We start from the raw sequence: 24,548 nt of genomic DNA, 5'->3' as shown, positions 1-24,548 counted from the left end.
AGTGATCACTAAACTGAAGTTTATATACACAGATATTACTAGCAGTCAGGATGGGATAAACAAGGAGAAAAATGGGATACAGCATTTTTGGTTTGTATTGTTAACACAAACACAATAGTAATTTGTTTGAAAATTCATAAAGGTCCATGAGTCAAGTTACTTGGTCGCGTTTGTGAAATGATTTGTTAAACCAGGCACCTAATTGAAACCTGAAAAGAAATCAAAATACTTTAAAAAATAACATGTATAAAATACCTACCATATTCTCTGACACATGGTAAGCACTCCATGGATATATACTATTGTATTATTTTTATTAGTAAAACAGCTAAGCCTTTATGGTGTTTCCAATTTATTACATTTATACCCAATGACTATACAGCTCTGGATAAAACAGAATTAACAGATGCTTCAATTAAATCCCACTTCATCATTTTTAAAATTGCTTTCTCTATCATACTACCAATCATAAGTATAAACCACACAGAACTCAGATTAAGAAAGTTTATAAGTATAAAGGGAGTTCAAAATTTTCAAAAGAAAAAAACTGTCAGCAAGAATGAGTACTAGGTTTAAAGAATTACAGGATATATTTATAGCTGCCCTTAACCTCAGATATGCATATGACACCACCCTTATGGCAGAAAGTGAAGAAGAACTAAAGAGCCTCTTGATGAAAGTGAAAGAGGAGAGTGAAAAAGTTGGCTTAAAGCTCAACATTCAGAAAACTAAGATCATGGCATCCGGCCCAGCACTTCATGGCAGATAGAAGGGGAAACAGTGGAAACAGTGGCTGACTTTATTTTCTGGGCTCCAAAATTACTGCAGATGGTGATTGCAGCCATGAAATTAAAAGACGCTTACTCCTTGGAAGGAAAGTTATGACCAACCTAGACAGCATATTAAAAAGCAGAGACATTACTTTGTCAACAAAGGTCCGTCTAGTCAAGGCTATGGTTTTTCTAGCCGTCATGTATGGATGTGAGAGTTGGACTGTGAAGAAAGCTGAGCGCCGAAAAATTGATGCTTTTGAACTGTGGTGTTGGAGAAGACTCTTGAGAGTCCCTTGAACTGCAAGGAGATCCAACCAGTCCAACCCAAATGAGATCAGTCCTGGGTTTTCATTGGAAGGACTGATGTTGAAGCTGAAACGCCAATACTTTGACCACCTGATGAGAAGAGCTGACTCATTGGAAAAGACCCTGATGCTGGGAAAGATTGAGGGCAGGAGGAGAAGGGGACGACAGAGGATGAGATGGTTGGAAGGCATCATTGACTCGATGGACATCGGTTTGGGTGGACTCTGGGAGTTGGTGATGGACAGGGAGGCCTGGCATGCTGCGCTTCATGGGGTTGCAAAGAGTCGGACACGACTGAGTGACTGAACTGAAATGAAGTGGACTGAAGTCTCAACAAAATTGAAATTACCATTAGTAGGTTTGGGTAGACTCCGGGAGTTGGTGATGGACAGGGAGGCCTGGCGTGCTGCGGTTCACGGGGTTGCAAAGAGTTGGACAAGACTAAGTGACTGAACTGAACTGAACAAATTAACATTTGAAAAAAAAAAGTTTTGCTAAAAAGATTTGGAATTGTGTCTTTAAAATGTAGCCCACTAATCACACAACTAAAATGTTTGCATTGCTATGGATTTTATAATAAAAATTGAAAATACTTTTATTTTTTAGTTTTCAAATTATCTTTAAATTAGTACCTGGGTATTTAAGAGTAGAAAGACCTCAGTTTGAACACCAGAGCTATTTATTACTACTAATTTTGTGTCTATGGCCAGTCACATAATTACCTGGATTTCAGTTCCTTGCCTGTTAAATGAAGACAATTCAGCTATCCAAATTAAAGTAAATATTAAGATAGTAATCATTACTGAAAGTATTGTTGTTTAGACTACCAAATAGAAGCCAGAGGTACAAGAGACCTGTGTTCCAAATGTACAGAGCAGCCCAGTATTTACTATGGTTTTGACCTTAGATACCTCTAAGGAAGACATTCAGTCTTAGATTCACTCTCTCCCACTGGGATTGGACTGGCTTTCCCTGTCTGAAGAGATTTGCATATGCAACTCAGCGAGAACCCTAAAATTGGGCTTGAAGTCTAGGAGAAAGACTAAAACCCAAGAAATTGCTAGTTTACAGCCTCAAGCTCCCATTGGGCTTCCCCTATGCTCAGCAGTAAGGAATCCGCCTGCAGCGCAGGAGATGCCGGAGACTCGGATTCGACCCCTATCAGGAAGATGCCCAGGAGAAGGAAACGGCAGCCCACTCCAGTATTCTTGCCTGAAAAATCCCATGGACAGAGGAACCTGGTAGGTTTTAGTCCGTGGGGTTGCAAAAGAGTCAGACGTGACTGAATGAGCACCGCTTCAGGCTCAAGTAACAAAACACTTTTCAATCCCTAAATTCATGCTTTTTAAAACAACAACAACAATCTTATTCTTTGTGAGCAAAATATTCTACATGCAGTGTATATTTTCTTAGTAACCATGAGGAGATCTGAGTTACTGAAACCTACCCACATATCAGAAAAGAAACATCTTAATATTCCAGATTCCACATGCACATCTCTATATGAAGATGCAACTGCTCACGCAGTTTGGTTAAAAGCTACACTTGAAAACTTGCATAAGAATTTAGAAAGGATGGTTTTAATCTCAACATTCGCTCAGTTCACAGAGATAACATGAAAGCGACCTCAGCTTAATAACGTCTTGGTTCCTGATCAATTCACAACACAACCATAAGCCACTCAGTCTGGGTTTGGAAATGGAAGGTGTGCCCTTGACGGTGGATGTGGACCTTTCTAGTAGCCTGGCCCAGCTGCCTCCACGAAGGCGCTGTCACAGGGCAGCCGGGGTGCCTGTGTGCACCTACAGAGCAGCACAGAATTGAACTCAAAGTAGTGTCTTTGCGGTATCTTTTCAACAAGTCATGTCCCATTCAGCCTGCTAGTTTATCTCTGTCAGGCTGGGGGCCCCAGCAGCTTCCGTGAGCTGTCAGGGACAGGTAGACCAACCTGCTTTGTGCTGAGGAGGTGATGCATCTTTCGAGCCTGGTAATCTCTTTCTTTCTCCTCCCTTTCGAGGTCTGCCTTCTTCTCTTCCCTTTCTTTCATCTCTGCAAACTCCTCCAGGGCCTCCCTGCAGTGAAAGTTTGAGGTCATTTGTGATACGAAAGATACACTAACCTTTTAATTCTTTCACTGATGAGAATCAAGTCAGTTTTTGAGGGGCAACCTACCTCCACATTCATCAAAATCAGTGGAGTAATCAATCTTACCTGCACATTCTAGGTGAATCTTTGCAATCCTTAAAAAAGCATTTAAGTGATCTTTCAGTGGTGAAATTTTGAAAATCAAATATCTACATATTATAATCAGTTCAGTAGCTAAAGGACTATATTAAATGCAAAGTAAGTTAATTACTATGCTATCATTTTCCTTGGCTGAAGATTAACCATTTTAGACTTAAATATCCTAAGAAAACATCTAAACTACTGATTTCCTTTAAATTTGGTATTTACAAAGCTCTAGTTGTTTATTTTACATACTTATGGGCTAATTTTAAAAATATGATAGATTTTTTAAACATATACTTAATTTAGTCTAAATTTACTTCAGTTAAACAGTTCAAATAATATCAACAATATTACATGTACTATCTTGTCTTTGAAAGGCTGACATTTTATTCAGTTATATAAATAATTAGAATAAAAGTCAAACTGTGTACACGGAAGTTCACAGCATTTCAAGTGTAACAAATTCCATTAAAATAATGAAACTTTTCATCATTTATATACATATATCTAAGAAATTTAAACACAAAATTAGCTGTTAAAATATACTACGTGAAAAATACCTACTAAATAGAATAATAATATCAAACTATAGGACAATAATCCTTTATTTTCAAAGAACAAGTTTAACCACTCATATTAAAGTAATGTTTTGAAATTGTACTTTTTTAAAAAATATGTAACATACTATCTAGTTCTATAAGTAAAATTTTAAGTAAATCTTCTAGGCACATGCCTCAAAGATAGCAGGGAAACTAGAGAGGAGAATTCCAAAAATTAAAAAAAAAAAAAAGAGTCCTGTTCCTACTGCAATGACTAGAAATATTTTTGTTGCAATTTTCTGTTAAAGGCTACTAATACAATACTTCATACAAGGTTACTTATGAAACACACTGACGTTTAAAAATCACCATGCCCTGCTATTGCAGCAGAGCTATTTTTTCCAACATAAGATTAAATTGCAAAATAAATGAATTACTTGGAGTGGCATGGCCCTCATTTTGCCACCCTTCTCTTGAAAATTGCTTATTAATATGAAAAAAGGAGTCAGAAAATAGCCTGTTTTACTTTATGCATAGTATTTTGGGGGCTTCTGTACCCACAGCGCGGGGCTGGCTGCACATTTAGATTGTGCTGGCAAGCTGGTACAATGACCTTTCTGACCTGCATCTCAAGGCTATTATTAATCGCTAAGTAACCTGGTAAAGCCAAACAAATTTGTTTCCATTGAAAGGATCTCTATCTGTGTCTGAGAATTTGTTCTGTACCAAACAAACCTCATTAACTGTGTCCATTTTTGACAGAGAACCAGGAGTTAGAGGGATTGGTGACCTTTCTTTGTCCTTAGGTACAGATTTCAAGGCAGTTACATATGAATAAATGAGAATTTTTACCAGGAAAAATAACAATCAGGTGTTACATTAAAAAATGAGCACATCATTAATTTTCATCTTTACTTTTGATATTATATAAAAAATAAATATCTCTTCAATAATTCCTCTTATAAGTCTTTAAGAGAATTTAAAATAGCCAATGAACTGCCACTATTAGGATAATTACTCAAATATGCATGATCCAATTTTATGTTACCCCAAAGATAAGCACAGCAATATTCTGAATGATCACACAAATTTAAAAACACATCTATAAAGAAGTTTGTGTTCTATAAGTAATGTAATGAATATGAAGAGATCTAACGTAAGAACAAAAAAGGCCCAATAAAATTGAACACATACACAAACAGGTAAGGTACAAAGAAGTAAATAGGACTTGGATACAAAATCAGCAGTGGAAATTATTTAAAGAAGTAAAAACAGTTCATCTTCAGGACATGGAAACATAAAATTAAAACCATTTGTATGTACTCAAGAAGCTTGACAAGGAGAGTTAAAACTGAGAGGAATGTAAGAGAATGTTAGTTTCCAGCATATAAACACGGAGTAAATCCAGAAGGAACTAGAAAACCCCACAAAATAACCCAAGAAATTTGAAAAACCCTAGAAAAAGTAATTGAGGGTAATCTCAAACCACAAAATTAATTAATTTAATAAATTCATACAATTACTGAAAAAATCAATCTTAAGCTGATTTATTGCTCTGCTTGAACATGTACAGTCGTACTGAACATCACCATTATATTCATGTTAAATATTCTTTGTTAAATAACTAAGTAGGAAGAGCTGAATAAATTATTTATCCTTGATATACAGGTTTTTTGTTATAGCAATAGAGATGAAGATATGGCTCAGTGTAAAGGATGCAATAGAAAATTATGATCCCATTAAAGATTAAAAGCTGGAAACCACTGTAACTAGGGTTCCCTACAAAAATATAAAATGTACGTATTTTTTCAATCCAGCAGTTTTTAAAATGTTTTTTAAACAATTACAAACTTTCCCAAATAGCTTCAGACTATTATGAATATGTTTTTACATTTCAGGTAGATAGTCTAATTTCTATCTGAAAAAAATATCCTGTGATAGATACAGGATAGGTATAACTAATTGCCCTGTTGTACAAATATGGAAACACATAAAGAGATGAAATGAGCCAATCTGAATAACAAATCAGTTAATGGCAGAAATGGAATTAGAATGCCTAGATCTGCAGAGCCTCTAACCTTATATTTGACTGTAGTCGTCCTAATACAAGAAATACTATACAGGAGATATTTTTATTGAATGAACCACACATATTTTCCTTTATCTTATGATCTTGTTTTCTACTGTATAGTTAATGAAACTTGGATAAGTCCCAAGACTTTCTGCACCAGTGTTTATATGTACAAAACATTTTGAGACATTTGTAAAAATAAAGCCAAAAATTACTGAAACTATCTAAAGCTTTACATATTTGAATACATTTTGCTAATGATATCTATAATGATAATAAAATATTTACATAGTCTAACATGATAATAATAATAAAAATAGTAATAGCCACTTGGAGGCAATATAAGCAGAGCAGTTAACCATAGAGACTCTGAAATGACACCTGGTTATAAAATTTCTGCCGGGCTACTTACTAGCTGTTTAATCTTTGAGCCTTAATATCCTCATCTGTAAAATGCAAATTTATTATCAGTCTCAGGATCTTCTCCATCAAGCTATTGTGTTGATGAAATTGATTAATCTCTGTTAAAGTGCTCAGAGTAACGGCTTGCTCAAAGTTAACGGCTAGGTGTTACGTTAAAGAATGTTTCCTGTAATCGGGGTACTAGGCTACTTGCTTTATCTACTCCACGGAATAGGAATCTTTTATGCTTTTTAAAATCTCTTCAATGAGCTCCTCCTTTCTCTCTCCACACTAGTGTGCACCTTGAGGATAAAATTCCGTGAGGCAGAGCATGGAGTCTAGCTCCCTACAAGGCAGGAAGCATGGGACAAACCTTGAACAGTGGGAAGCCAGGGGCAGGGAAGATTCATGCAGAGAAATTTCCCCTTTTTTTCTGCCTTACATGTACTGCTTTAAGAGGTCTCCTTGCAAATTGGGAGAAAACCTGTGTGGCTAAAAACAGCAGGCACACCTGCTGTGCTGGGTTGAGTCACTCTGGGATGTGATGTGAAGCAGTGGTCTGGGACTGCAGGAGTCATCCCGTGGTCTTCCCTTCGGTCCTTAAGGACCAAAGCACCCAAGACAGCTGCCCTGAGTGTTAGTGGCTGACAGCTTGAGCTAAATACATTCCACCGGAGAAAAGCAGCTGCCCCATCCCAGGTTTTGCCACCCTCTATCCCAGCTTGCACCCAATAGCTGGTGATGGAAGGAATACAGAGGCCTCTGTGTCAACATGGCACTACCCTCAAAACCCATCTGAATCCCAGAGCTTCCTGGGACTGATGGAGACTTCTGATGCAGCTTAGCTTCTCCCTCTGCTTTCCTCTTCCCCTCCCTTCAAAATGTTGTTCCCCAAATGCCCCCCAACAACACTCATGAGCCAAATCACTGTCTCACAGTCTGTTTCTGAGACACTTCACTCTTTCTAAGACACTTCACTCTCCCTTATCCTCACCCTCACTGCCCTGGACTAGAACCACCCAAATAAAGGATCGGTTGTTTAATCCTTGACTTACATTTTGTTTCCAAGAGCTTCCTCGCTAAGACACCTGTGTACTCATTCAGTTGTGATTGACTCTTTTTTTACCCATGGACAGTAGGATCCTTTGTCCATGGAATTTTCCAGGAAAGCATACTGGAGTGGGTTGCCATTTCCTCCTCCAGGGGATCTTCCTGACCCAAGGATCAAACCTGCGTCTCTTGCGTCTTCTGTATTGACAGGTGGATTCTTTACCACTGAGCCACCTGGGAAGCCCTTTAAGACATCTACATACCTCATTTAATCCTTCCACAGTCTTGTGAGGCAGATATCACTCCTCCCATTTTATAGATTAGGAAAGGAGATTCACAGAGATGAGATCTCTGCTCAAACGCTCAAACTAGAAAGTGGCAGAGTCAGAATTTGAATCTAGGTCTGAGCAAAATCCACATCTTTAAGCACAATACTATACTCATATCATACATTTTGCCCAATCCAATATTTTATTTAGATATTGATAAACTTTTTTTTCTGAGTTGGTAACTTTGATGGTAGCAAAAAATCCATACTAGTTTTCCAAAGTCCACAAAAGGGAAAAGTTGATCTGTTTTGAAAAAGTTTAAATTAATTGAAACTCTTCTTCATCATCAGATGATAGCATTAATAATTGGGGAGTTAGCCCTGAATATTCACTGGAAGGACTGATGCTGAAGCTGAAGCTTCAATACTTAGGTCACTTGATGGGAAGAGCTGACTCATTAGAAAAGACCCTGATGCTGGGAAAGATTGAGGGCAGGAGAAGGGGACGACAGAGGGTGAGATGGTTGGGTGGCATCACCAACTCGATGGACATGAGTTTGAGCAAGCTCCAGAAGATAGTGAAGAACAGGGAAGCCTGGCAAGCTGCAGTCATGGAGTTGCAAAAGGTTGGACACAACTTCGCAACTGAACAGCAACAAAGTGACCATGGAATACACAAACTTTTGCATTTGCAGCCACATATGTCCTCTCTTCTTAACACACATTTTCCACTTGCTACTCTTTGTGTGTGTAAAGAATGCTAACGTACATCATTGTTTAGCCGCTAATTTGTATCCGACCTTTTGGCGACCCTTTGGACTGTTGCCCACTGGCAAGGATACTGGAGTGGTTGCCATTTCCTTCTTCAGGGGATCTTCCCGACCCAGGGATCAAATTCACCTCTCATGCACTGGCAGGTGAATTCTTTACCACTGAGCCACAAGGGAAGCCCAGTGCACATCACACTGGTGTATAAAAAAAGACGGGAACTGAAAAGATGCTTAAGAGCGAGTCAGCACAACACAACTAACAGACCAAATAAACCACAAGGCCTTTGGGGAACAGCCCTGCTCATCTCTCTATCTCACTTCACACCACATTCTCCTGTCACTACTATGCCTTAGTAGTAGTGGCCTTATTTATTTCCCAGCAAACAATTTACTCAATGACCCTATTTCATTTCCAAGCAAACAATTTACCCCAGGACTTTTCACTTATATTCTGTTTTCTGCTTTGAACTCGCTTTACAGCAAGCTGAATTTTCTCTCATTGTTTTCTCACTCATAGTACCATAATTTAGTTTTTTCCTCTATAGAATTCAATATTCTTAATTATGTCTTCATGGATAAATTTGTTTATTATCTTTGATCTGAAGAGAAGCCAGAGTATTTGCTTATTTAACGTATCTCACCCACTAGACTGCAAATTTTGTCAAGACGATGTCTGTTGTGTCCATGTCTATTTGAATGAATAAATAAATAGATTTTACAAAGATAGTCTTGGACAGTAGAGCCATTACGCTGGATATAATTAATGTTGTAAAGAATTTACTCTATTGTCTACATGTAAGTGTGGAAGTTGCCATCGTACAAATGATGACTGAAACCTGACAAGTGATTACAAAACAAGTACATGAGCCTGCTCAGTTCTGAACTCAAATGAAAGCTTCCTGTCAAGTAATCACACATGTTTTCTTGCATTGCACATTCTCTTTCTCTTGTCACAATGACTTTTCCTTTTAAAAAGTGTGTCTTGGTTTTTTTCTAAGGTCTGAACCAAAGAAGAAGAACATACTGTCATAAACTATTGAAGAAAATAAAGCAGTCTGCTCAAAATTGTTTTCAGAAACAAATAATATTTATATAAGATGAAAAATATCCAAACTCATAATTAGGACTTGGGAATTAGCCCCTTCTATATATTACTGATTAAATTATTCAATATTTGTTTAGCAGACTCATGTAATACTTTTTTTACCCTAATAAAAATGATTAAGATGGCCATCTATGCCATTCAGAAGAGAGCAATATATTTTGCTATTCTACTTCATTGTCGTATTCATTTCAAAATATGTACTAAAAATTTTGTGTTTAAAATTTTTCTCCTCTCTTCTAGTCCAGAACAACAACAACTCCTCCCCACCCCCCAAAAAAAGACCCCAAAAATCTACCCTTTCCTCTAAAAGGGCTTCAAGGTTCCCTTAATAATCACTACTCTCTAGCTGCTCCTGCTCTCATAATCCCTTGCCTTTCTTTTCAAGGTCTACTACGTTCTACAGCATATTATACCTATAAACATGCATCACTTCTGCATTCCCCCTACCACACGCTAAGGCCTGAAGGTTAGGGTTAAGATGTACTCATTGATGTGCCCCTCCCAAAATAGTTGGCCTAATATCTAGTGTAAATTAGGTGAATCTCCTTTTTATTTATTTCTCAGCTGACTACTAGTACATTTCATCACTTCTGATGGTTTAACTAGAAGAGGGATGAAACCACAATCACAAAGCCTCTCTGAGCGAAGGGAGGGGAGAACCTGGACTCTGGCTCTTTGCCAAAGACGTGGATGGTTCTCAGGATGTGATCCCCTGAAGAGCAGCATTGACTTCACCTGGGGACTGCTAGCAATGCACACTCTCAGGCTCCAGCCCAGACTGATTCAATCAGAAATTCTGGAGGGTAGGACTGTGAGTCAATCTCTTGCCTGTTAAAGTCTGAGGAGCAACAGAGTACAGTGATGACAATGTAAGCTCTGTTAGAAAGTAAGATGATTCAATCCTACTCATGAAGACATCATGAAGAGATGAAATTATATTCAGTTAATGATCTTAATATGAGTACTGCCTTATTAGCTAAAGCACTATGAAGTACTACAAGGGAGACAGGATACATATATCACAGTACTTTCATAGAAATCATAATTTTGACAGAGGAATTTTAAAATTATATGGAGATTTTTTTAAAAGCACAGATGTCCCCAATTCCATAATTTCTCAGATAAAACAAAAAACTATCACCTGTACCATCTTTAAGAAAAACAATGATAAGATAGTGAATTTAAACAAGTCTCTAGTGTCCTTACTCTGTTTGATGGCAGATGAAGTCAGGATATCTTCTGTTGTATAAAGCCTTCAAAATAAAAACAGCTGAATAGCAGAGTTTCTGCTGTGGTATGTTATGTCATAGAAATATTTTAGTTAAATTTATTGAATGTACTCATGTTGTATCTCTAGGAAATAGCAACCCACTCCAGTGTTCTTGCCTGGAGAATCCCAGGGATGGGGGGAACCTGGTGGGCTGCCGTCTATGGGGTCGCACAGAGTCGGACACGACTGAAGCGACTTAGCAGCAATATGTTGCATCTATAACGATTGTCCGCTCTTAATCTGCACATATTCATGTAACTGAATAAGTAGGCAATAAAAGAAAAGAGAGAAGGCTAAGTCTAAAATGTAAGTAAAATCACTAACCACAAATAAAGCAATTACAAGCTTGAAGTTGGTGTATGACATCCAAAAATATTTTGAGACTGATAAAACCTTAGAACAGATGATTTGAAAGTCATTAAGATACCCCAAGTATTTCCATGTGAAACAAAAGCTTCACTTTCAGGCAGTCAAATCATTTAAATCACTTACGATATCTACCTGGCTACCTGGGCCCTGGCATGCTGGACAAGTGTAAATTTCATTAGGGTATCATTTTCAAAGGGGGAAATATGCTTTAAAAGTAAGCACTCCACCGTACATAGTCCTTGATGCTCCAGCACTCAGGCTGCTACTGAACACTACCCCTTACTCTGAAATCTAGAGCTGAGATTTTCACATTTTGAAAAGATTTAGAAAAGTGCTCTCATAAAACACTTTTAAGTTACTCTTGAAAATCCTTTGTTTGCAATATAGATCAATTTCTCTTCAAAACGTTTAAGCTACTTTAGGAGTTAGTGTCATGAAGAAAATTAACACTCATTTGGTTATTCACTCAGGCAGTCATATGTACGTTTAAAATAGTAAAAGAAATGAAGATGTAGCAAGTCCAGACCCTGCCTTCAAGTAGCTTGCAAATAAAATAGCTGACAACGAACTAGCCTATAGGCAGAATAAGTCTATGAAGAAATATATAAGCGATTCTTGAGTTCAGGGAGCGCGCTCTGATTAGAGGGGTTGGAAAAGGCACTGTGGTTGGGAGCTGAACAATGTGCAGGCTTTCACTCAAGCGAGTGAGCTGCGGTGGAGGGGTGTGGTAATGAAATGAGGCTGGATTATGCACAGGAAACTCCAGCTTTCTTTGGTAGACTTGAGCCGTCAACAGCAAGCAGGGGGTGGGATAATCACTTTAGAGCAGAAGAAAGGCTTCCTGAGCAAGGGAGAATGGGCTCTCGAAGGGTAATGCTAGCAAATCTGTACTCTATAGAGTAGATATTTTGAGAATGAAAAAAAACTAAAAGAGAAGATAATGGTCAATGTTATAAAATTACAATACCACGCCTTCACTCTGATCATAAAAAGGGAGCATCCAATTGTTCCATTATTTCATTTGCCTACTTTGCATGATTTTAAAAAGCAGTCAGACTCCATTCAAAGATCATTCATGAAAATCAATTTTTTTTCTTCTTCTGGCTCTTTTGAATAGACTTAGTTGAAATGACATTTTGTATAGTATTCTTTCTAAAAACTATGAACATATATTATGGTAAAATTATTTTCTTTTTACTATTCTGAATAACTTCTATAAAAGGAAGTAAAATTTTATGTAATATATATGATGGCCAATAATTGAGAGTAACATTGAGCTAAGTACAACAATAGGCATAATAACAAGTATATTGACTTAGTGCATCATTTTCAGGAGCTCCAAGTGCTTCACAGGCATTAATTCTCCACAACATCTGAGGTTGGAAAAGGTGCAGGTATCATGAATACCTGCTCTTCTTTGTGAAATGAAATGACTTTACAGATGGTGTCTTTGAGACACAGCATGGGGGCTTTCCTGCAAAAAGGTAGATCAAGGCACAATGTATTCTCTGTCCCTTGAGAGTGTATCGTCACAGTGAATCAGTCAGCCATGGAGAATGAGGACCAAGCTAGTGAAGTTTTGCTTTGGGTAGAGGTCAGAGTTGAGTAGCTAAAGTTCCCACTTCATGTGAAAATACCTGCAAGATCTTATTTACTTTGTGATTACTCCAAAATCACACATTGTCTCTCAATGAAATGTGTTAACTTCATTTTAAAGCAAAAATAATTGCAGCCGCTTTTGCATACAATCCACTCAACACAGATGAGGGATGTCTCTAAACTAATCTTGATGCTATCATAAAGCAGTGACCGACTACAGGATGATGGCAACTATTTCCAAGCAGTATATCACATGTAACTTCAGTAAATTATCTAATGAGTTTGAGAAAACTTTTATTGACCAACGAATTTATAACTGATCTTAGATATCACTTTCACATGAATGCTAAACAAAATCTTATATTATGTACCATTAGGCAGGGTAAGAAAAGATAACAAATAGTAGTAGAAAGAATGGAGATACAGACAAAGAAACTGGGTAATTTTCTCTCAATTCTCTCCAGTGTCACTCCTGTGAAAGGAAATAGATTAAAAGAGAAACAAGAGGGGGAAAAGCTTAGAAGCATTACAAAGCAGGGATGAAAAAAGTATTTTTTTAAAGTGATTTTTTAAAATTTATTTATTTTAATTAGAGGCTAATTACTTTACAATATTGTATTGGTCTTGCCATACATTGACATGAATCCGCCATGGGTATACATGTTGATTCACTGCTTTTGTAGTATGATACCAACTGCCTATATTTCCACTTTATCACAAAACTTCTATTATATATATATATATATATATGTATCATTTATACCTCTCTCTTTATAACATACACTCTTTAGGAATTCCTATTCTACAATAATATTTTAACTAAGATACATGCTAACAATTTTTCCAGAGATTCAAGATTTTACGTATTATAACTATTTCAGAATACAATGCATTTATATTTGGGGTATGCTTAATTCTCAAACTAAGAATAGAGTCTAAAATATAATCCTAGTGTTCATACTTGACATATGTCTAGGACTTCTAAGTCATCTTTTCCTATGGGACCCTTAAAAGGAAGGTAATACAACAGATTACATTGATCAGATTTGTATTTCAGAATCATTCAGACAGCAGTAGGAATGAGGAATGAGAACAGAGGGCTTGAAAAATAAGTGAAAGAGCTTGGTCATCAATAGAATGGAGAAAATCACCTTGAGTAGGAATCTCATATTTCTGGCTTGGGCACTGAGATTAAATGGTCCAATTCACCATAAGAAAAAGAGATTTGCAGGGGGAATTATTACTTCACATATAAACATGCTTAATTTGAGATGTTTGTGGATTTCCAAGTGTGGATATAGTGTTGGCAGGCATTTGAGTAAATGTTTATGATAATCAGAACATTCTGGGCTGGAGAATATTCAGATTTATAAATCATCAGAATACAAGTGGTAACAGAAGTCACTGAAGTGGAGGAGATTGTCCAGAGGATAAAGAGTAAAAACACAAGTACATCAAAGAGAGAATACTGATATTCAAGATCAAGCAAATCTAGGTGAGTATAAAAGAAAGGGCTTCGCCGCTCACTCAGTGGTAAAGAATTCACCCGCAATGCAGGCGCTGCAGGTTCATTCTCTAGGGTGGGAAGATCCCCTGGAGAAGGAAATGGTGATCCACAACAAATAACACACAAAGGGATTCCCATAAGCACTTCAGTATTCTTACCCGAAAAAGCCCATGAACAGAGAAGCCTGGAGGGCTACAGTCCATGGGGTCACAAACAGTCAAACACAATTAGCAACTAAAACAACAATAACCACACAAAAGAAACTAGAGATGAAACAATCAGAAAGGTAGCAATGAAGACAAGAGTGAGTGGCATCAGAGAATGCAAGTCATAAGAGAGCTTAGAAAAGAAAGTGATCAACAGTGTCATGTGATTCAAAGACATCAGATAATGTGAAGGCCAAATAGCCCACTGGATGGTACTTTCAATAAGCTTTTAGCAATAGACCCATTTTCTCGATAGACTTTCACAATAACTTAAATATATCTTCAAGTATGACTGAAAAAGTATACTAACAAGATATGAAGTACCCAAATCTGATTTCCACTACATAAAGTTACTCACAGCCAGCAATATGAAAAGCAAAAAAGGCACTGTCTTGCACCTGCCTCCTGTCAAAGGATCAGCTAGGATAAGTGAGAGAAAAGAACTGCTAATCCATTCATTCCTCAAAGTGGGACAACGGAGAACCTAAGTCCACAAGCCAGCATATTTGAGACCTTTGCTTTCAAATGAGTACAGTTTACTGCTACATTCTGGCTTCTTTCCCCCCTTGCCCCAACGTCCCCAAGATATCACCATAAAAAAAGAAAGACTTGAAATTCAGAGAGCTTTTTTCTGTTAAAAAAAAAAAAGCTTACAGAAGTTGCTGTTCACTACATTACTCAGTGTCTCCTCTTGAAGATTCATATATGAAATTTCCAGAAATTTCTAGAAAAACTTTCTTACATATACAGCAAGATTTTCTCCATTCTGAAAATGGGACATAAATAACTTTATCCTCTGATCAGTCATACCGTTAGAGTTGTCATTCTGCATTTTCCTTTACCATGGTTCATAATTTTTACTCATAAGTATCTTTTGTACATTGTTTGAAATTCATTGTATAAAGAGTTAAATTTGAAAAATGTTTAAATATATCTGCATATGTAGATATACATAACATAATTATACCCAATATAATAAGCTTTTTCTTTTTACTAATTCTATCTCAGGAATAAAGTTACTTTTTCCTTTTTATATACTTTGCTTTAAAAATGTTTTGAAATAGCAAATTGTTAAAGATAATGCCTTCTTGTTAACAATAAAAAGGCTGTGATCAAATAGTTGATATCATTTCATATTTTAAGGTGATTATATGGATTATGCTGATAATTACTAATTATGGATAAGTAGTAGTTTTAAAAGGAAAGATTACACATGTATTTTAAGTTAGACACTCTAGTATGTTATTATCTAAATTCTACCAAATTAATTGCTATAATATTGTATCTTCATATATAAAGTGATTATACAGAAGAAAAAGTCATGTGCATAGTTAACATTACAGACTAATTTTGTCCTTGAAAAGTAAAATGTTATTTTCTTTACATGTTAAGCTAGCCCTTACTAAAAGAACCTGTCATCTAGATACAGTTTGATAAAGCCAAACTGCTATGATTTAGTTGAGATCAGAATATTATATTTTTAAATGCAGTTTATTGAAACATTATCTTTTGGTAATCATATTTATTCTCCTTATTTACACAATATCTATGGTGTGCCACTATGTCCTTGAAATCGGGAACAGGGACACCCTACTATGAAAAAGTGGCCTCACTGCTGGAGTTCATAAATTTTGTTCAGCTTTGGATGAGTTCAAAGAATTGCCATGTAAGAAAAGCCTTACAGAGGGAATTTATCTGATTATGGCAGTAATAATTACCCAGCTGTTTATTGCAGATAGAGAAATAATTCATGTAGGCAACAGGCCATGGTAGCAATGACACTCTGCATTTAGTAAATATGCAAACTGTTCACTTCTAATTAACCAGCTAGAGGATGCCCTTATTAAATGCATAAACTGAGAGTGCCTTCCTGACAAGTGATGAAGTGTTACACTGCACAAACTCTTGCCACAGAATTATTGGAGTGAACTTGGGGCTTAACTTCATTAAGAGATCTTGTGGGATAGTTAAATGAGGATGGACAGCATAACAAGGCTCACCTGACAGCCAATGATATGTTAGAGTCGAATGGAACTGCACCTTTTCGTCTTACCTACTTAACTGCTCAGATTCATGAGAGATAAATGGTGAGACTGTGTAGTTCATTTGAGTTCAAATAATAAAAATAAATGCAATAACACGACAGCCCATTTGTGGAGGCTGCCTGACAGTTTACCTACCAAATGAATCTATGAAAGAGCCACATTTTCTGATTCAAGTATCTTGCGTTTATCAACAATGGAAAATCTACCACTCCTTTCATTAACTCAAAATAATTTGTTTAATAAAAATAAGTGGTTTTATTGACTAGCTTTAATATAAAATATATTTCAAAAAGGAAATCAATTTGACTTTGAACAGGTTTTATTTAATTTTACCAAATAATTATGAGATAGTTTAGGGTCTATATTCTAAGCCTTACTTTAAAGTAACTATTCATTCTTTAACAAATGTCTATACAAATATTCCCATCCCAATTAAGGATCTTATGAAAAATTATACTTAGAGGACAGTTGTAACAAAACTAAGCTATCTCTAGCTGAAGTATAGAATAGGTGATAATATCTACCTCACAGGTTTATTTCAGAAATGGAAGGAGATAATGAGGATCAAAAGTTTAGCACAGCAGTTGGTATACCATAAGTGCTCAATATATCTTATGCCTGTGTGCATGCTAAGTCACTCAGTTGTGTCTGACTCTTCATGACCCCATATTTGACATATACTTGCTTTGCATGCTATGTTCTCACTCAGTCGTGTCTGACTCTGCAACCCCATGGACTGTAGCCCACCAGGCTCCTCTGTTCATGGGATTCTCCAGGCAAGAATACTGGAGAGGGTTGCCATTTCCTTCTCCAGGGGATCTTCCCAACCCAGGGATCAATCCCATGTCTCTTGCATCTCCTGCATCAGCAGGCAAATTTTTTACCACTGTGCCATAATGTGCTTGGGTTCACAGGGTTGCAAAGAGTTGGAAACGACTGAGCGATTAATGTTAACATAATGTGCTTGAGTGACAATACTTCTATTTGATTGAAAAATTAATCCCTAGTGTTTTCAATGGGAGGTTCATGCTGAGGTCTAAGACTCTATACTTGCTCTTTCATCTGCATCCCAGAGCCTCTGAGAATATAAAATGTGTGAACTGGCATTTCAGATAATATCAGAACATTATTGTAAATGCTTGCTTAATTATACATTTACTGTAAAACATGAAACAATATATAAAAGAATGAACCAACATGCAAAGCAGAAATAGAGGCATAAACAGAGAGAGAGTGTGGACATGGGGTGGGGGGGGCGGTGTTGGTTGGGAATTGGAATCGACATTTATACACTTTTATGTGTGAGATGAGTGGCTGGTGAGAGCCTACCTATAGCACGGGGTGGGGGAAATGTACAGTCTGTTTGTAGGACATATATTAAGTTAACCTTTAAAATATGTTCCAATATACAGTAGGTACAGACAAACACTGTTTGACTCCACTTATACTAGGTACCTGGAATGGTAAAATTCATAGAATTAGAAAAGTACATTGGCAGATGACATGGGCTGGGGGCGGGGAGAGGTAATGGGCCTGTGTTTAAGGCACATAGAGTTTCCGTTTAGGAAGGTGAGAAATTCGAGAGATGGATAATGGTGAGAGCTAAGCAACAATGTGCTGTACCTAGTACCCTTGTACTGTACAGTTAAATCTGGTTAAAGCAGTATGTTTGTATTATGTGACTTTTACCACAATTAAAAAAAAAAAGTTTTTAAAAAGAAGCATTATGGATGGTAACAATGACCCTATATGCGAGACAGCAAAAGAGACACAGATGTAAAGAACAGACTTTTGGACTCTGTGGGAGAAGGTGAGGGTGGGATGATTTGAGAGAATAGCACTGAAACATGAATATTACCATATGTGAAACAGATCGCCAGTCCAGGTTGGATGCATGAGACAGGGCGCTCCAGGCTGGTGCACTGGGATGACCCTGAGGGATGGGATGGGGAGGAAGGTGGGAGGGGGGTTCAGGATGGGGAACACATGTACACCCATGGCTGATTCATGTCAATGTATGGCAAAAACCACTACAATATTGTAAAGTAATTAGTCCCCCAATTAAAATAAATTAATTTAAAAAATAAGTAAAAGAAGCATTATGCATTTTAAGAGAATCAGACTTTGCCACTATTGAGAGTCTAATATGGATCTTCCAGATTTATAACACATAACAAATATTTATGTACTGTAGTAGAATATATGATCCCATCTTCAAAATATTTATTCATTCACACATTTACTTATACACAGACATATTATTCAATGAATATTCTATGTTAAAAACTCCAGGAAATAGAAAATTGGTCAATATTACTATAAAGATAAAACTTTCATATCTTAATAGAGAACACTAGAATCAAGGGTTAAAATAAAATTGCTATAATTAACAAAGAACCATGTATATGAATAATCAAAAAAGGGTTTATAAAGGCATTATACATGCAAAACAATTTAGGTTCCACACCTTGAAGGAAGAATAAGACTGAAAAAAAGTAAAGAAATGACAATAAATGCTAGTAGTGAGTGCTTGCGAAAATAATGACGTATGGCTTTCTGGGCCTCCCAGGTGGCTGAGTGGTAAATAATCTGCCTGCCAATGCAGGAGATGTGGGTTCAATCCCTGGGTTGAAAAGATCCCCTAGAGAAGGAGAGGGCAACCCACTCCAGTGTTTTGCCTGGAAAATTCCATGGACAGAGGAGCACGCTGGGCTTTAAGGGTCATAAAGAGTTGAACACAACTGAGTATCTGAGCACCCATAAGCGCACACGGCCTTCTAGGAAGATAGTAAATGTATGCTCCCTTGTCGTTCTGAAATCAGCCAAACGAACAAACAGAAACAGAAGTATATGGGGAAGAAAACAAGGAACAGTCAGATTCCCATCATAAACTCAAGAGAATAACTAGGAATTGAATAAATGGAGAATATCTGGTATATTCAATTAAATTTTAAAAGTACAAACTCAGGGTATTTCCCTTAGTCACAAAGTAGTATGTGGGAAATAAGCGAACAGGTGAAGAACCTAGTAACTTTCCCCAGCAAGAGGGATGAAGACGCGGGGCTGACTGAGTGGCATGCAGGACGGAGGGGGAGAATTTGAGGGCAATAATTTCCCCTGATGCTGGGAAAGACTGAAGGCAAAAGCAGAAGAGGGCGGCAGAGGATGAGATGGTTAAATAGCATCACTGACTCAGTGGGCGGGAATTTGAACAAACTTTTGGAGATAGTGAAGGACAGGGAAGCATGGTGTGCTACAGTCCATGGGGTCACAAAGAGGTGGAAGAGTTGATGGCAAAACTGGACTGGAGGAGAACGGGGAAAAGTAGCCTGAGAGCTGCTGAATAAAGTAAACCGAAGAGAGAAAAGACAGCCCACGAGTGATGGAACTTCACCCTAATCTTGATTCATGACATCAGTTTCCACAGGTGGTCAGAAGACTTGGGAGGACAGTGGCAAGAGCACCGCTGCCCACAGCTCCAGCTCACTCTCCACTCCTCGCTAGATAGGTGAGTGAATGAATAAGAAACAAACCAATAATATAACTTAAGTAACTTAAGAATTTGAGATCCAATTACAGTTATCAGTAAGGTATAAAATTACTAGGTCAAAATATGTGGTTTTTAGTCACTAAGTCATGTCCGACTCTTTGCTATCCCATGGACAATAGCCCACCAGGCTCCTTTGCCCATGGGATTTCCCAAGCCAGAATACTGGAGTGGGTTGCCATTCCCATCTCCAATGAATCTTCCTGATTCAGGGATACAACCCAGGTCTCCTGCATTGCAGGCACATTCTTTACCAACTGAGCCAACTTTCCTATATGTAAAAAAGAAATACTTAGAAAAAGAAAGAAAATATGCCATTAGCAAATAGAACAGAAAAATATGAAATTCTTAGAAATAAAATTAGCAAAAAGTATGTAGCCTCTGTATAACAAAATTTTATTAATAGACTTTTTAAAAAAATTCACACAAATGAAGAATGGCTCATTCTTTGTCAGGAAAATTCAAATTATAAAAATATTTTTCCTTATACTACTTAAAAAATATTTTCCCCTATACTACTTACATTTTCCCTATACTACTTAAACTAAACCCATTTAAGATCCTAACTTGGTATTTTTGAAACATGCCAACACGACTCACCATTCAGTTGGAAAAAAATTAATCAAAAATATCCATAACTGAAAAATAAAAGTAATTTATAGCTACTTAAGCCATGTAATACTATATAGGATTACAAAGAGAGACAGAAATCAGATGGCTTTGATAGTCAAGAATAAGCCTGAGTACATGTGAGGACTTTTAATACGTGACAAGATGCACTTAAGAGTGAGAGATAAGTGAATTATTGAATAAATGCTACTGGAATAGCTGGTTAGTCATTAAAAAAAAATCTTGAGCTGGATTTCAAACTGCTTATATCAAGTAGATTCCACATGGATTCAACATTAAAAGGGACAAAAGAAAGCCTAAAATATCAAAAGAAATATGAGTAACTACTTTTAAAGTCATTCAAACTAGAAATCAAAAATGAAATTATTGAAAAAAGCAACCAGAAAGAGTTAAAGGCCAGCATATTTCAAAATCTCCATAAATATGGAAAGACCACAGCAAACAAGGTTAGATAATTGCATCACTAATGACAAAGGGTTTGTTTCCCTAGCATTCACGGGGATTTTTCACATCCATATGAATAATAACAATAATAAAATGAAATAGGCAAATAGAACAAATATAAATAGGCAAGTCATCAAAGAATTCAAATGGCCAATATATATTAGAATTCCTAAAAATAAAAAAAGTCAGATAAAATTTAGAATCGTTCACTTTATTAAATCGGCAGTGATTAATTTAAAAAAGTCAACCTCCAGTACTGGCAAAAGAAACAGAAACTTCTACATACTGTTTTAGAAGTATAAATTGATACTTTTTGCATGGAGAATTAGCTAATATGCATCAAACTATAAAATGCTTAAAATTTCGTAAAGTCCCACTTACAGAACTATGTAGGAAAAAAAAGATAACAGTACAAATGCACCAAAAACCTACGTAGAGGAATGTTCTATTAAATGGCCACCAATAAGGAAAAAAATTTCCTAAAGAGATCATGGTAAAATATCATATACATATACACACACTATAGGCATTCAAAATTTTGACACAAATTTGTATCTATTGACATACATGCTAGTTGTTGTAGTTAGGGGATATTACCCATCCACCAGGAGAGATGTTTAATCTGATTAGTTAGCCCAGCCTACCAGAAGAGCAGGTCCCACCTTAGAATGAGGAAAAGATGAGCTGGGGGAAGACTGGAAGAAGGGAGAGTGACAAGTCTGTCCTTTCCAACCCAAGGGACTGTGGACAGAAGGGCCTGTAGGACAGGGGTCAGAACCGAGTGACCTGTGCCTGGCCTCTGAACTCCAGGTCAAAGTCTTGGAGGCAGAGAAGGATGAGATTGGCAGATTGAGCAGGATGCCAAAGACAAGTGTAGTTTTCCTGCCTCCTGTTTGGGATCCTGGAAGGATCTCAGTCGTGCAACGCAGCCCAAGAAAATAAGGGGCAGCTCCAGGCCAGGAAAGGGGATCAAATAGTGTGGTTAGGTAGGAAGGGTTTGCTTAGCACTGGGGCAAGTCTTCCTTGGCTCCTATATTATGCTTAGCTGTCCCCAACCTTTTTGGCACCAGGGATTCATTTCCTGGTAGACAATTTTTCCATGGACTGGGGGAGGGGAGGAATGATTTAGGGATAATTCAAGTGTATAACATTTATTGTGCAGTTTATTCCTACTATTACATCAGCTCCACCTCAGATCATCAAGCATTAGATCCCAGAGGCTGGGGACCTCTGCAAGGAGAAGGAAGTTCATATATATACTTTTAGGGACAAGAAAGATCTACATTGAGAGCCAGGGGTCAAGTCATAAGGACCACAACGGCAAAAATACAAACAACCTTGAATCAGAGTCTGCAGAGTAGCTAGCCTTGGCCAAGGTGTCATCTGAAGCCTGTGGAAGATCTCAGAGAGATTGATAGAAAGAGATGACGGAGGGTCAAGTCAGCTAGGCAAAACCATCAGAACTATATCAAGCTGTGATTGGTTACATCAAATTGCAGGTTTTAGTTGCACATACCAGCAGAACGGGCTTCCCTGGTGCCTCAGACCATAAAGAATCTGCCTGCAATGCAGGAGACCTGGGTTCCATCCCTGGGTCGGGAGGATCCCCTGGAGAAGGGAATGGTTACCCATCCTAGTATTCTTGCCTGGAAAATCCCATGGACAGAGGAGCCTGGCGGACTATAATCCATGGGGTCACAGAGTTGGACACGAGTGAGAGACTAACACTCACTTTTCTCCACCAGCAGAACACCTAGCAACAAGACAGATAACCACAGAGCTTCAGACACCCACCACCGTTACCCAAAGGTAAGTCAGGTAGCCCGTAGGGCCACAGGTAATACAAGTCCCTTATACGCCCATAAAACACACTGGAGAGGATGAGGAGAAACTCAAGAAATTATGAAAAACTGACATTTTAAAAGATTCTTTACACTATTGGGCCAAATGGGACTTTCAGTTCCTTGCTCTCACCTATCCAAATGCTGGGGCATCCCCAGTAACTCAGGGGTAAAGAATCCACTTGCAATGCAGGAGACGCGGATTAGACCCCTGGGTCGGGAAAAGCCCCTGCAGAAGGAAATGGGCATCTATTCCAGTAATCTTGCCTGGGAAATCCCACGGACAGAGGAGCCTGGCAGGCTACAGTCCATGGGGTCGCAAAGAGTCAGACATGACGGAAGCAACTGAGCATGCACACAATCCAAATGCTAGAAGGATGGAATGGATTTGAAAAATTCGTAGACAATATTAAAGTTAAAGGAGCAAAAAGTTAAATGATATAGCTGAGTGTGATTTCATTTTAAATAAAAACACTAAATGGCTAAACTCACAATTCATAGCATATTATATAGATGAATTTTGTAAATCTAAATATATATCCATTTAGTAACATTTATACACTTACATAGACTCATTGAATATCATTAAGAAAATTATTTTATAACATAAAATTATAAATATATATATTTAATTATGTTGAGGTATGATCATCATAGTCTTTTTCTATCACTGGTAAGATGGCTGTTGCTGCCTCAGTCATTCTATGCACATGCCAAAGAAAAGGGAAAAAAATGGAAGAAGAATTAGCATATCTCATGGGAAGAACTAAGTCACCTTGCCACTCTTAGCTGAAAGTTTTAGAAAACCTAAATAATAACAGAAGTTGCCAATATTGGGCTGCAAGGGTTAGAATGATCAAATCTATGGAATTTTCCACAGGTCACCTCATTGCAAAGTCAACATTTGTGTCCATTATCAATTTTTTGCCTCTCAGCTTGATATCTATCATTCTTTGCTTGATTTGGAAAATTGTCTCTTTGGATCCATAAACATTTTCCTTTTGCTGAAAATAGAGGGTACTGGAGGGCTGTTTAAAGGCATAGCAGAGGCAGGAGTTTCTCTTCCTGGTTCCAATACACCTGCTTCACTGCCTCCCTGGCATGACTGCCAGCACCACACAGGGCATTCAGTGGGCTTTAGCTTATTTAGCTCTAATGGGCTTTAGCTTATCTGTCCCTGTCCATGAGCAAAACAGTGGGCAGTATTCTGCTCATCTGGGCCTGGCCCACCAACTACCAATCAGCTCCGGTCTGTGACATCTCAGTTCAGTTCAGTTCAGTTCACGTGCTTAGTCATGTCCAACACTTTGCAATGTCATGAGACTGCAGTACACCAGACTTTCCTATCCATCAGCAACTCTCGGAGCTTACTCAAACTGATGTCCATTGAGTTGGTGATGCCATCCAACCATTTCATCCTCTGTCATCCTCTTCTCCTCCCGCCTTCAATCATTCCCAGCATCAGGGTCTTTTCCAGTGAGTCAGCCAAAGTATTGGAGTTTCGGCTTCAAAATCTGTCCTTCCAATGAACACCCAGGACTGATCTCCTTTAGGATGGACTGGTTGGATCTCCTTCC

The 24,548-nt window shown here is 37.6% G+C and overlaps 1 protein-coding gene across 6 annotated transcripts in view; it reads right to left on the bottom strand.

Annotated features, from left to right (window-relative positions):
* The window catches only part of SPATA17 (spermatogenesis associated 17), a 240,313-nt gene that overhangs the window by 129,446 nt on the left and 86,319 nt on the right, over positions 1–24,548 (bottom strand). For all 6 annotated transcript variants that reach the window (XM_043924404.1, XM_043924406.1, XM_043924407.1 and 3 more), the window contains one exon: positions 3,028–3,151. In XM_043924404.1, coding sequence (XP_043780339.1) covers positions 3,028–3,151 — 124 coding nt within the window. The remainder of the gene's footprint in view (positions 1–3,027; positions 3,152–24,548) is intronic.

This window comes from Cervus elaphus, chromosome 14, assembly GCF_910594005.1.
Source record: "Cervus elaphus chromosome 14, mCerEla1.1, whole genome shotgun sequence".
Lineage (NCBI taxonomy): Eukaryota > Metazoa > Chordata > Mammalia > Artiodactyla > Cervidae > Cervus > Cervus elaphus.
Note: the sequence above shows the minus strand (reverse complement) of the source record. Positions and strands in the feature narration are given on the sequence as shown.